The sequence below is a fragment of the Oncorhynchus mykiss genome, chromosome 27, assembly GCF_013265735.2.
Source record: "Oncorhynchus mykiss isolate Arlee chromosome 27, USDA_OmykA_1.1, whole genome shotgun sequence".
Lineage (NCBI taxonomy): Eukaryota > Metazoa > Chordata > Actinopteri > Salmoniformes > Salmonidae > Oncorhynchus > Oncorhynchus mykiss.
In genome coordinates, this window is record NC_048591.1 from 40641399 (window position 1) to 40654881 (window position 13483).

Sequence of the window (13483 nt, forward strand, 5' to 3'; positions counted from 1 at the left end):
TTGTTGTATAGATGTGTTGTTGTTGAACAAGTCAGTGCCTGTATAGATTTGTTGTTGAACAAGTCATTGCCTGTATAGATTTGTTGAACAAGTCGTTGTCTGTATAGATTTGTTGTTGTTGAACAAGTCATTGCCTGTATAGATTGTTGTTGAACAAGTCAGTGCCTGTATAGATTGTTGTTGTTGAACAAGTCATTGCCTGTATAGATTGTTGTTGAACAAGTCAGTGCCTGTATAGATTTGATGTTCTTGAACAAGTCATTGCCTGTATAGATTTGTTGAACAAGTCGTTGCCTGTATAGATTTGTTGTTGTTGAACAAGTCAGTGCCTGTATAGATTTGTTATTGTTGAACAAGTTGTTGCCTGTATAGATTTGTTGAACAAGTCAGTGCCTGTATAGATTTGTTGTTGAACAAGTCGTTGCCTGTATAGATGTTGTTGTTGTTGTTGTTGAACAAGTCGTTGCCTGTATAGATGTTGTTGTTGAACAAGTCAGTGCCTGTATAGATTTGTTGTTGTTGTATAGATGTGTTGTTGTTGAACAAGTCGTTGCCTGTATAGATGTTGTTGTTGAACAAGTCAGTGCCTGTATAGATTTGTTGTTGTTGTATAGATGTGTTGTTGTTGAACAAGTCAGTGCCTGTATAGATTTGTTGTTGAACAAGTCATTGCCTGTATAGATTTGTTGAACAAGTCGTTGTCTGTATAGATTTGTTGTTGTTGAACAAGTCATTGCCTGTATAGATTGTTGTTGAACAAGTCAGTGCCTGTATAGATTGTTGTTGTTGAACAAGTCATTGCCTGTATAGATTGTTGTTGAACAAGTCAGTGCCTGTATAGATTTGATGTTCTTGAACAAGTCATTGCCTGTATAGATTTGTTGAACAAGTCATTGCCTGTATAGATTTTTGTCGTTGAACAAGTCATTGCCTGTATAGATTTGTTGAACAAGTCGTTGCCTGTATAGATTTGTTGAACAAGTCGTTGCCTGTATAGATTTGTTGAACAAGTCATTGCCTGTATAGATTTGTTGAACAAGTCGTTGCCTGTATAGATTTGATGTTCTTGAACAAGTCATTGCCTGTATAGATTTGTTGAACAAGTCGTTGCCTGTATAGATTTGTTGTTGTTGAACAAGTCAGTGCCTGTATAGATTTGTTATTGTTGAACAAGTTGTTGCCTGTATAGATTTGTTGAACAAGTCAGTGCCTGTATAGATTTGTTGTTGAACAAGTCGTTGCCTGTATAGATGTTGTTGTTGTTGTTGTTGAACAAGTCGTTGCCTGTATAGATGTTGTTGTTGAACAAGTCAGTGCCTGTATAGATTTGTTGTTGTTGTATAGATGTGTTGTTGTTGAACAAGTCGTTGCCTGTATAGATGTTGTTGTTGAACAAGTCAGTGCCTGTATAGATTTGTTGTTGTTGTATAGATGTGTTGTTGTTGAACAAGTCAGTGCCTGTATAGATTTGTTGTTGAACAAGTCATTGCCTGTATAGATTTGTTGAACAAGTCGTTGTCTGTATAGATTTGTTGTTGTTGAACAAGTCATTGCCTGTATAGATTGTTGTTGAACAAGTCAGTGCCTGTATAGATTGTTGTTGTTGAACAAGTCATTGCCTGTATAGATTGTTGTTGAACAAGTCAGTGCCTGTATAGATTTGATGTTCTTGAACAAGTCATTGCCTGTATAGATTTGTTGAACAAGTCGTTGCCTGTATAGATTTGTTGTTGTTGAACAAGTCAGTGCCTGTATAGATTTGTTATTGTTGAACAAGTTGTTGCCTGTATAGATTTGTTGAACAAGTCAGTGCCTGTATAGATTTGTTGTTGAACAAGTCGTTGCCTGTATAGATGTTGTTGTTGTTGTTGTTGAACAAGTCGTTGCCTGTATAGATGTTGTTGTTGAACAAGTCAGTGCCTGTATAGATTTGTTGTTGTTGTATAGATGTGTTGTTGTTGAACAAGTCGTTGCCTGTATAGATGTTGTTGTTGAACAAGTCAGTGCCTGTATAGATTTGTTGTTGTTGTATAGATGTGTTGTTGTTGAACAAGTCAGTGCCTGTATAGATTTGTTGTTGAACAAGTCATTGCCTGTATAGATTTGTTGTTGTTGAACAAGTCGTTGCCTGTATAGATTTTTGTCGTTGAACAAGTCTGTATAGATTTTTTTTTACATGACTTGACCTGTTCAACTTGGGACTCGACTTGAGACTTGGACCTTGTGACTTGAATAATAGTGATTTGGTACCACCTCCGGCTCAGACAGCTCTGATACATGCTTTCAAGGTTGTGTTTGAAGTTTATTTCAGTGTGTGTGTGTACCTCGTCTCTCAGCTTGCGGATGAGTTCTGTGTCGTTGTGGTGTGTTTTGATGACCTCTGCCTTGCCGCTGGCGAGGTGAGAAGCACTCTCTATGAGGTCTGGCCTCAGGGTGCCCTGGGCTAGGAACACCTCCTCCGGCTTCAGGTTCATCTCCCCGATCACCTCATTGGCCACCTACAGACGCCAATCACACACACAGGAAGTCAATTCAATAGTCTTTTTTTTTTTTAGACAGACAGAGACTCACAGACAGACTCTCAGAAAGACAGACAGACAACAGACAAGGACTAAGATAAAGTTTAGGACAGGTTATGATTCCATGTGGAAACTTTTTGAAAATGAACAGATTGATGGGACCAGCTCCGTTGCTAACTAGCATAGCTGGTCCATTGTTCCAAAGAGTTATAGGATATTAGAATTCTCTCGTCTTAACCCTTGTCATCTTTAACCTAGATGACAAACAGGCATGACACACTCATAGACAGTACCTTGACGAAGGTGTCTCCAATGATCTTCCTCTTCTCCTCAGGGTTGGTCGTCATGTTGAGGGTCTTGCTGATGCGTTTCCGTGGCGTCCGGTCCTCGTCGGATATGGGCAGGGTCGTTGTGCCATTATAGAAGGTGTGTGCTGCGTTCACCACTGGAGAGAGAGAGAATTATAGTTTAGTTAGTGATATCTTTTTAATATACACAGCCGGGCACATGTATGCTACATTTGAGTCCATTCTGGACAGGTGTAGCACACCAGCATAGCTTTACCTATCACTTTTAAGGTTGACCCCCAGCTTGGCTTGACCTCTCACCTTTTGAGGATGATGCCCAGCTTGGCTTGACCTCTCACCTTTTGAGGATGATGCCCAGCTTGGCTTGACCTCTCACCTTTTGAGGATGATGCCCAGCTTGGCTTGACCTCTCACCTTTTGAGGATGATGCCCAGCTTGGCTTGACCTCTCACCTTTTGAGGATGATGCCCAACTTGGCTTGACCTCTCACCTTTGAGGTTGATGCCCAGTTTGGTGAGGGCCTCCTCAACGCTCTGGCTCTCCCTCTTCCTCATAAAGCCATTGTCGATGTGCACCGCGATGACCTGCTCCTGGTTCAGAGCTTTGTTCAGCAGTGCCGTACACACCGTGGAGTCCACCCCACCACTCAGCAGAACCTGGGAACAACATTGGACCAGACATGTCAATCAACACAACGCCAGGACTAGAAAAACATTCTTTCATCTCCATCCCCCCTCCCACTCCCTTTTTTTCTCTCTCTCTGGAGGGACAACCTACTTTCTGGGAGCAGAGGAAGTCGATCACATTGTTTCAGCAGAGTGTTTAATAGCTCAGATTAACTTACTGTGCCCTCCCAATGTCTCTATGTTCTATACTATGGGGCCCATGTTGTACACCCACATTCTGCATCTAACCATACTATAGATTCCTCACCAGTACTTTGGACTTTCCAACTTTCTCCTGAATCTCTGTGATGCAGGACTGCTGGCGGTTCTGGACAGTGAAGTTGGAGGTGCAGCCGGCGATCTCAAACAGGAAGTTACGTAATATCTCTGTTCCCCGCTCCGTCAGGTCCACTTCCGGGTGAAACTGCGTCCCATACAGCTTCTTCTGCTCGTTGGCAATACCTGTCAGAGAACAACAGGGGGGGGGGGCAGTGGTGAGATGTGGGTGATCAAAGACGAGGCGAATGAAGGGATGGAAGAAGGGGATGGGGAGGGAAGAAGGGGATGGAGAGGGAAGAAGGGGATGGAGAGGGAAGAAGGGGATGGAGAGGGAAGAAGGGGATGAGAGGGAAGAAGAGAATGGAATGCCAACGGTCTTCAGGATCACATTGTGTAATTGACTGAACGTAGGGAAGTATGGCAGTAGACTAAATTAGTCTAAAATATAATTTCTTCCAGGCCCAGGACCCTTTCCCAGAATGCTTACCCGCAATGATGCTCCCTGACTGGGCCACCACCTTGAAGTCATCGGCCACCTTGTCCACACTGTCCCCATGAGTCAACAGCACCAGCTCCTCCTTCTTAAGGCCCCTGACAACATCAAGTCACACACAGGGTCAAAGGTCAGACAGGAAGTACATTCACACACACAGGCATAATGAAACCTAAAATAACTCCACCCATATCTGGAACCAGAGGGAACAAAGCAGCAGCCACATTGTGCTCGTGTCTAACTGTGTGTGTCTGAATAACGACTCGCTCGCCGGCCGCTATTCTCTGGACTGTGCGATCGGTGGTGGCAATTTTCCTTTTTCTTCACCATAGTAAGAGGAAAATTCTTTGAGGGAGGAAAGGGTACAGCTGTGACATGGCTATCTCGTTTTACGACCAAGTCAGCTATATCTAAACAGCGAATAATCGTTAGCAAGCTAGCCACCGTGCTAGCTTGCTTTTGTGGTTTTACTTCGACAAGAAAAGTGTTATCCCAGGAGAGACAGCTAAAAGCTGAAGATTCTGGATGCTCCAGTAGACCCTAAAGGCCGTCGAGATGATACAGAAACCCTTGGACCTAGACTTGGAGCGTCGGTACCCACTCGACTACAGCCTCGCCGATGTTAATGGGGGCCTGGTCGGCCCGCCTTTTCCTATAGTCCACGATCAGCCCCTTTGTCTTGCTCACATTGAGGGAGTTGCCTACCCTTACCACCTGGGGGCAGCCCATCAGGAAGTCCAGGTGGATGTTGACCTGTTTTAAAGGTATTACTCACATAGGCTACGGAGAGCGTTATCACAGTCGTCCGGAACAGCTGGTGCTCTCATGCATGCTTCGGTGTTTCTTGCCTTGAAGAGGGCATAAAAGGCATTTAGCTAGTCTGGTAGGCTCGCGTCACTGGGCTGCTCGCTGGCTGGGTCTTCTTTTGTAATCTGTAATAGCTTGCAAGCCCTGCTACATCCGACGAGGGTCAGAGCTGGTGAAGTAGGATTCAATCTTAGTCCTGTATTGACGCTTTGCCTATTTAATGGTTGGTCTGAGGGCATAACAGGATTTCTTATAAGCGTCTGGATTAGTTTCCCACTCCTTGAAAGCGGCAGCTCTAGCCTTTAGCTTGGTGCGGATGTTGCCTGTAATCCACGGCTTCCGGTTGGGATATGTACGCACGGTCACTGTGGAGACAACTTCATCGATGCACTTATTGATGAAGCTGGTGACTGAGGTGGTATACTCAATGCCATTGGATGAATCCTGGAACATATTCCAGTCTGTGCTAGCAAAACAGTCCTGTATGTAGCGTAGCATCAGTGTCATCTGACTACTTCCGTATTGAGCGAGTCACTGGTACATCATGCTTTAGTTTTTGTTTGTAAGCAGGAGTATAGAAATACGGTCAGATTTGCCAAATGAAGGGAGTGAGGGAGAGCTTTGTATGCGTCTCTGTGTGTGGAATAAAGGTGGTCAAGAGTTTTTGCCCTCTGGATGCACATGTGACATGCTGGTAGAAATGAGGTTAAACTGATTTAAGTTTGCCTGCATTAACTTTTTATGGATGCAGGGGCAGTATTGAGTAGCTTGGATGAAAAGGTGCCCATTGTAAACGGCCAGCTCCTCAGTCTCAGTTGCTAATATATGCATATTATTTTTAGTATTGGATAGCAAACACTCTAAAGTTTCCAAAACTGTCAAAATATTGTCTGTGAGTATAACAGAACTGATATTGCAGGTGAAACCCAGAGGAAAAACAAAACAGGAAGTGGCTTCTATTTTGAAAACTCCATGTTCCATAGCCTCCCTTTGCTGGATTTAAAGGGATATGAACCAGATTCCTTTTCCTATCGCTTCCTCAAGGTGTCAGTCTTCAGACATAGTTTCAGGTTTTTATTTTGAAAAATGAGCCAGAACAATAACATCGCGTCAAGTGGTCACAGGAGTTTTGCTCGCGCAACAGAATTTGGACAGCTATTGTTTTTCCCTCTCCTACTGTGAAAGACATTTGCGGTTGATATATTATCTATTATATATTTTAAAAACAACCTGAGGATTGATTATAAAAACGTTTGACATGTTTCTGTGGACATTATGGAAACTATTTGGAATTTTCGTCTGCGTTGTCGTGACCCCTCTCTCCTGTGGATTTCTGAACATAGCGTAACAGAGTTATTTTGGATATAAAAATTATCTTTACGGAACAAAAGGAACATTTGTTGTGTAACTGGGAGTCTCGTGAGAGAAAACATCTGAAGATCAAAGGTAAACTATTAATTTGATTGCTTTTCTGATTTTCGTGACCAGGCCTACTGATGCTAAGTGTACTTAATGTTTTGTCGTGCGATCGATAAACACACAAAAACGCTTGGATTGCTTTCGCTGTAAAGCATCATTTCAAAATCTGAGACGACAGGTGGAGTAACAAAAGGCTAAACTGTGTTTTCCTATATTGCACTTGTGATTTCATGAATATAAATATTTGTAGTAATATTTATTGAATGTAGCGCTATGCTATTCAGCGGTTGTTGATGACACTTATCCCGATAGGGGGATTGCAGCCATAACAAGTTAAAGTCCCCGGCCACTTGGAGCGCCACTTCTGGATCAGCATTTTCTTGTTTGCTTATGGCCTTATACAGCTCGTTCTTAAGTTGGGGTGCGACCCACGAGGGCAAAACAGTGAGTGGGGACCCCATCTCCATCTTATACACATAAACAGCCTGGAACTCCTTGGGGTGTCCCTAGCATTAAAGTCTACTCTCCCATTTCTGGAGGGTCGTCATGTTCCTAGTCATAACAGACAATACCACTGTTGTGGCTTACATAAACAGACAAGGGGGACTGCGATCCCTTCACTTACACACACTGATACACTGACTGAATATGTGGAGCAGTTTGCATCTCCAGTCACTGAGACCTACTCATGTACCGGGAGTAGTGAATCTTGGGGCAGATTTACTCTCCATATGAGGAGTGGAAGCTCCACCCAGAGGTAGCCAATCAGGTTTGGATGCACTACGGCACCCCAGCAGTGGAGCTTTATGCATCGATGGAGAATAAACACTGTTCCTGAGGGATCGAGACGCACCGATAGGATTGGACGCATTAGCGCACGAGTGGCCACACATCCTCCTGTATGAATTCCCCCGACTGGCCCCGATTTCCCTCACCCTAGCCAGGGTAGGTCTCTCATACTAATAGCGCTGCATTGGCCAGAGAAACACTGGCTAACAGAGATCAGTCAACTACTATGTGGTCAACCGCTGCCCCTCCCTCTGTGTCGGGACCTACTGTGCCAGGCGTGCGGGGCGATGTTCCATCCTCACCCAGAACGGTTCGCCCTCTGGGCTTCCCCCAAAATGTAATTTAGACTATTGAGAGTGCTGGAGCCTTATCCACCAGCTCCCTTTATGATTGTAAACAACACGTGTTTGAGGAATGGTGCAACAAGTCACAGACGGTGTCATTCCAGTGCTTTGTCTCTATAATCATGTCATTTCTGCAGGAATTATTATTAGACAAAGGCTTTTTCTATCATTAAGGTATCAGGCAGATATTTTGGCTTGTCATGTGGGTTTTGGGAGCACGACACTTTTACGACGGGTGCCTGTCGTTTGTGTCCAGTGTCCAAACAGCGTTCCCCGTCGTGGGACAGTCGTTTTGGATGCTCTATGCCAACAGCATTTTGAGCCGCTGGATCAGGTGGATGTGAAGATGCTTTTAATTAAAGACAGCTCTATTACAAGCACTGTCCCTCTGCCAAGCGTGTAAGTGACATTCACGCACTCGCAGTACACTCGTCATGTGCAGCTGGCACCCAGTAACGATAGTATCATTGTGGCCTAACCCCTTGCCTTTATCCCGAAGGTTATTAATCCAACTTTGATGCGTCTTCCCCTCGAGCAGATAGATTTTTTTTTAGCCCCCCACTGTTTTCCTCTCCGGGTGCATATGTTGTGCCCAGCACTCTACGTATATACATGGACAGGACTAAGGGGTTTAGAAAATGTCATTAGATGTTCATTTCCTGGCTGAAACCTTACAACGGTGAAGCGCTCACAAAACAGCACCTATCCCACTGGATAGTGGGGGCCATTGCTTTGGCCTACACAAGTAAGGGTGTCCTGCTGGCCTATGGCTCATTTCACTAGAGAAATGGCTACATCCCGGGCTTTATTTAAGGGCATATCTATCCAAGATATTTGTTTATCAGCGAGTTGGGCTTTGCCACGTACATTTGCAAAGTTTTATGGGCTTGATGTCACTGCACCGACCCTGGCGCATACTGTTTAACGTGTAGGATCTTCTCTGGGGCAGGGCTCATTGTGTGGTGTATTGCACAGGGCAGTCGGTCGTCAGGATAAGCTTGTCCGGCAATACGGGAGTCAGATTATCCCACAAGGGAAATACCGAAACTGATACTCGAAAGAGAACGTTAGGTTACGACCGTAACCCCGGTTCTCTGATAGCACGAGTGAGGTATTTCACCAGACCACCAACCTTGCACGAGCAACGAAGAGGCGTGGCTTATTTTTTGAATGACTCAAGAGACGCTGCGTCAGAGCTTTTTAATAGGGTAGGAGGGATGCCCCCCCCCCCCGACATCCAGCCTATCACAGCTGGCGTAGTGTAATCAAGGTGTTTGACTAATACACTGGGGGCGTATCTCATAAGCGAAATACCCGAAACGAATACTTGAAAGAGAACTGAAGTATGTGACGGTTGGAATGTTGATCCAGTTCACATCAAACACATGGCTCTGGAACAAACCAATCAAAAAACACCTGTTTTTGCTCTTCTAACCATTAACCTATTTTCTCAGAGTGGTTACGGTGAAACCACTCTTTCTATCTGCCTACACCGAAGAATCTTGAGTTCTTCCAACCCACCTGAAGAGAGAACAGGTGTTGTCCAGTCCGATGTTGAACACTCCATCCTCTCTCACACTCTTCCTGTGCACTGTTCCTCCAAAAACCTTATTCATCATCTGTGGAGAGGACAATTGATCATTAGCCTCTTATATCTGCATTTTGTACTGATTGAAAGACCTCCTTTCATTTGTATGTGACGTGTACATAAGAACGTGATTCTTAGTGGGTTTTATCCAATTGATCGGTCTTATGCTGAGGTTTTCTGGGGGGATGTTTCTTGCGTGTGTATTTCTCAGGGCCCCCTACCTGCATTCCATAGCAGATACCCAGGACAGGCTTTCCAATGGTGAATATGGCAGGGTCAAACCAGGGGGCATCCTCAGCATACACAGAATTAGGACCACCAGAGATGATGATCGCCCTGGAGACAGAGAAAAGGGGGAGGAAAATAAAAAATAAAAAAGGTAGAAGGAAGGAGGATATATATTCAAAGGCAAAAGACAAACAATCAATGTCATCATACACAACAACAGAGTAGTCATTTCATACTAATAGTATAGACATGGACAGAGTATACAGCCGTTTGAAAACCCCACCGCTCTCTAGTGTGCCCATAGTTTAGACATTCTCTATTGTCTGTTCATACTGAAGCATTCCAAAAAGGTGTGTGTGTGTGTGTGCGCATCTATTCTGTAGGGGTGGAGAGACGATTTCGCAAACTGTAATGGAAAAATAGTTTCCCCTAAAAAAGCCCTCCCTGCAGAGTTGGGGACCTCTCCTAAGCAGTAGAATACAGTGTAAACACACTTCCTCCTAGGTCAGATAATACAGTAATATACAGTAACATTTCATATATTTACAAAGACCTGCTTAGTCTAGACACTGGTTTGTGTTCCTTTTGTATAGGGCTCCAGGCTCGCTCACAGGTTGTCCTGACCCCTATGTTCCTCCACAGACGATGGACAGATACAGAAGAGATCTTGGGAATTATCAGTGTCATTGTTCTGACAGGTTCTCTGTCTCACACCTACAGTAGATATGTATGTTCTTGTTTATTTCAAAATGTTTGGTCCAGGTTCATTGACTTGTAAATGCCACCCAGGTGCAAGTGTGATGTCAGTCAGTCTCACCTGAAGCCTTGTTCTCTGATGGCGAAGGCTGGCGTCTCTAGTGGGAGGATCTCTGAGCGGACAAACAGCTCTCTGACCCGCCTGTCAATCACCTTGCCGTACTGAGCCCCGGCATCCAGGATGACAACTGCCCCCTCACATGAACCATTCTGAGGCTCAACGCTGCTGATGTCCAGCTGGGGGAGAAAGAACACACATCCACACACACTGTCCTGACCACGTACGAACACTCAATCAGGATAACCACATAGGCCTACGTGTGGAATAGCCTTCAACCATGTTGTTTTTAATGAAGATACAATAGTCTATATTCCAAACACAATGGTTGAACCAACGGGTGTTCAAAACACGTTGCAAAACGTTAAATTAATTCATAGACAGACAAAACCCATTTGCGATGGTGAATGGCCCCACTTTGCTAACCTCACTGTGAGGAACGGGATTCATTAAGGCCAGAACACAATTTGAGACATGTGAACACAATTTGAGACATGTGAGTCTCAGTACTGAGAAGAGGACACGCAGAATCACGAGTCACACAGAAGCTAGGGGCCTGAGCATGGTCCAGTAGGGACCAGCTTTAGTAAACTGTTCAGTCAAGTAGGGGCTTTAACCTGCCTTTTGAGATTTCTAGTGACCAGATAGACGCTTCAAGACATGATTCACAGGCCAGTGGACGTTACTCTAGGATAGATATCATAACAAATTGTTTTGCAGTTAAATCTATAGCCCGCCCCTTATGCATGACTTATGTAGACAGCCATTGATTCATTGATATGGCAGTCAAGTGTTATCAAGAGAGATAGTGATTTTAAGACCGTCACTATGGTTACAAGCTTAATATTCCTATCAAAACTACATTTCTCATTCAAAACATTGGGGCATTAGATATGGGAGGGAAAAATCAAATGCACTGCTCTAGTAGTAAATTGTGAAGTTGAGTAGCGTGTCCCCACGTGGTTTCTGACACTCCGCACTTCCGTCAATGAAAAACAACAGGCTTTCGCTCGTGTATCAAGTACTGCAAGTGACACCATTAAAGCCCTAAAACTGCGAACCACACATTGCATATAAAACCGCGTCGATATTGGATGTGGAGTTGTTATACTGGGCCTGCTTTCCTGGAGAAAAGTCAAATGGAGTACTTATGGATATAAAAAACAATACGATGGTTGGCCTATGCTGCAGCTGGCACAACTGTGTGGTGGGTGGACAGACTGGAGACCGGGCGCTAGCTGGCTAGTCATAGTTAGCTAGCCACCAACCCGATTGTTTCTGTTAAATAACCAAAAAACAATATGCATGCTCGTAACACAATCTCGCACTGTTGCTACGAAGTTGAAATATACAAAGTCCACGATCATCTGTAACTACACTGCTAGCTATTATGCTAGGGAGCTAACAATATCGGGCTATTGCTAACGTTAGTTGGCTAACTACAGTAGTCGATATCCAGCTGTGCGGCTGCAGCTAGCTAAGCTACATTTACACGCGGCTTCTGCTAGCAATGTCTACACCATGAAAGATGCAATAGTGGCATAAAAGTTAAATTCACTATCTGCCGGAGGTTTATAAAAGCCTCAAAAACATACATTTAAAAGACGAGGCAACAGGCATGAAGACAGGCATCTCCGACGGGGGTGCACGCACGCCGCAAGTTTGCTGAAAACACGACATAGGCCGTAGCTAACCGGGGACTCCCAGCGCCCACGTCCCGCAGCCGACAACCACCGACAGACAGCCGATACACATTGAACGAGAAACGGGATATGTTGCTTCCTTCGCGGCACATAGGCCGTTGTTGGACTGACCTTGGTATCTCCGTTGCACAGAGCCATGGATGAGTGTAGCAGAATGAACTCTCCTCCTCGGTCTTCCAGATAGCACGCAACAGAGAGAGAGAGACTAGTGGTTGCTCGCTGAGTTGTTGCGCTGACGAAAATGTGTGCTAACTAGCGCTTCCGTAGCTACAATACTCACTGGCTGGATGGCTTTCTATGACCGTGCACTGTCCGACCACTTCGCTCAAAGACTGTCGCTGTCCCCTCCCCTCTTGAAGAGTAGGGAGAACTAGTGACTGTCTGCGTGGGAATAAGGGCTTCTAGGGAGGAGTTACTCCTGGATAATTCAGTGGAAAAGTTATATTATGGAAAAGCTGCTGCAGTTTACAAGGGGAATAATTCGCCCTATGTCTAATTATCTATATCACGTGAATAATGTAAATAGTATGTAATTGCTAGCGGACTAAACACCATTCCATGGGGAAAGACGTATCTGGGGATAATTTTGGATCCCTCTGTCTGTGAAGTGTAACAGGAGCTATGAGGGGAAATCCAGACAACGGTATGTCTGGATCATGGGTTCAGCTTCGACTAGAGGAACAGAGTGTTTGTACATTCACTGTGTGTGGTACACTGCACGTAATAGACACATATGAAGAGGAGTCTTCTGACGTTCTGAAAGGGACTGTTAAATTCTCTGCTGTTGGGGTAGATGGAAAATGAACGTGTGAACTTTACTGAATTTATTGTCCCCATGGGGAAATGTTGTTGCAGTGCCAGGTATACCTTTAAAGTGGTGTTTAAATTCAAAACAACCCCGACAATACAACTGTCATAATAGTTTACATACCAATAAAAAGAGACTAGCCTGCTGGCCTTACTGGGTCGATAGGAACATCAGCCCGAGCTATTTAGGAGGGATATCACACCTGGCACAAATTATTGTCTAGTTGTGTTTTTCCTGCTATGGCTGCCCCATACCTGTGCCCAGAGGGGAGTAGTTCAACGTCTGGGTACTGGGGGTGGGGACTTGGTCTAAAATTATTTTGTGAGCCTTGTGACCTTAAAGATCTCATCCAGGCCTGTCTGTTTGACTACAAGTACCTTGCTTGCTGTGGTGATAATCCCTCTCAGCATATTTCTCTGGCTGACAGTGGCATTGCCAAACCAACATATAATACAAAAAGTTAAAATACTCTCAATGAAAGATTTGTAAAACAGAGTCAGTATAATACAATTAACATTAAAAGATCCCAGCTTGTTCAGAAAGTACAGTCTCTGTTGGCTCTTTTTTGTAGATCAGGTCTGTACATTTACTCCACTGAAGCTTATTGTCCAATAGGACACCCAGGTATTTGTATTCCTCTACAATCTCTATGTGCTGACCTTTGATAGATGTTGCAGAGGTAGGTGTTGTACACTTCCTGAAGTCAATGCACATCTCTT

General features: G+C 44.3%; 1 protein-coding gene across 2 annotated transcripts in view; it reads right to left on the reverse strand.

Annotated features, from left to right (window-relative positions):
• The window catches only part of LOC110508038 (GMP synthase [glutamine-hydrolyzing]), a 31922-nt gene extending 18797 nt beyond the window's left edge, over positions 1-13125 (reverse strand). Inside the window, exons 1-9 of one of the 2 annotated variants that reach the window (XR_005039972.1) lie at positions 12068-13125; positions 10257-10432; positions 9433-9547; positions 9145-9242; positions 4259-4362; positions 3761-3954; positions 3318-3483; positions 2813-2964; positions 2325-2498 (exon numbers count right to left, since the gene is read on the reverse strand). Coding sequence is in view for 1 of the 2 variants with exons in the window: in XM_036964881.1 (XP_036820776.1) it covers positions 2325-2498; positions 2813-2964; positions 3318-3483; positions 3761-3954; positions 4259-4362; positions 9145-9242; positions 9433-9547; positions 10257-10432; positions 12068-12094 (1206 nt within the window). In the remaining variant the exon portion in view is untranslated. The remainder of the gene's footprint in view (positions 1-2324; positions 2499-2812; positions 2965-3317; positions 3484-3760; positions 3955-4258; positions 4363-9144; positions 9243-9432; positions 9548-10256; positions 10433-12067) is intronic. The other variant, XM_036964881.1, reaches the window with a different exon arrangement.
• Between the last annotated feature and the right edge of the window lie 358 nt (positions 13126-13483).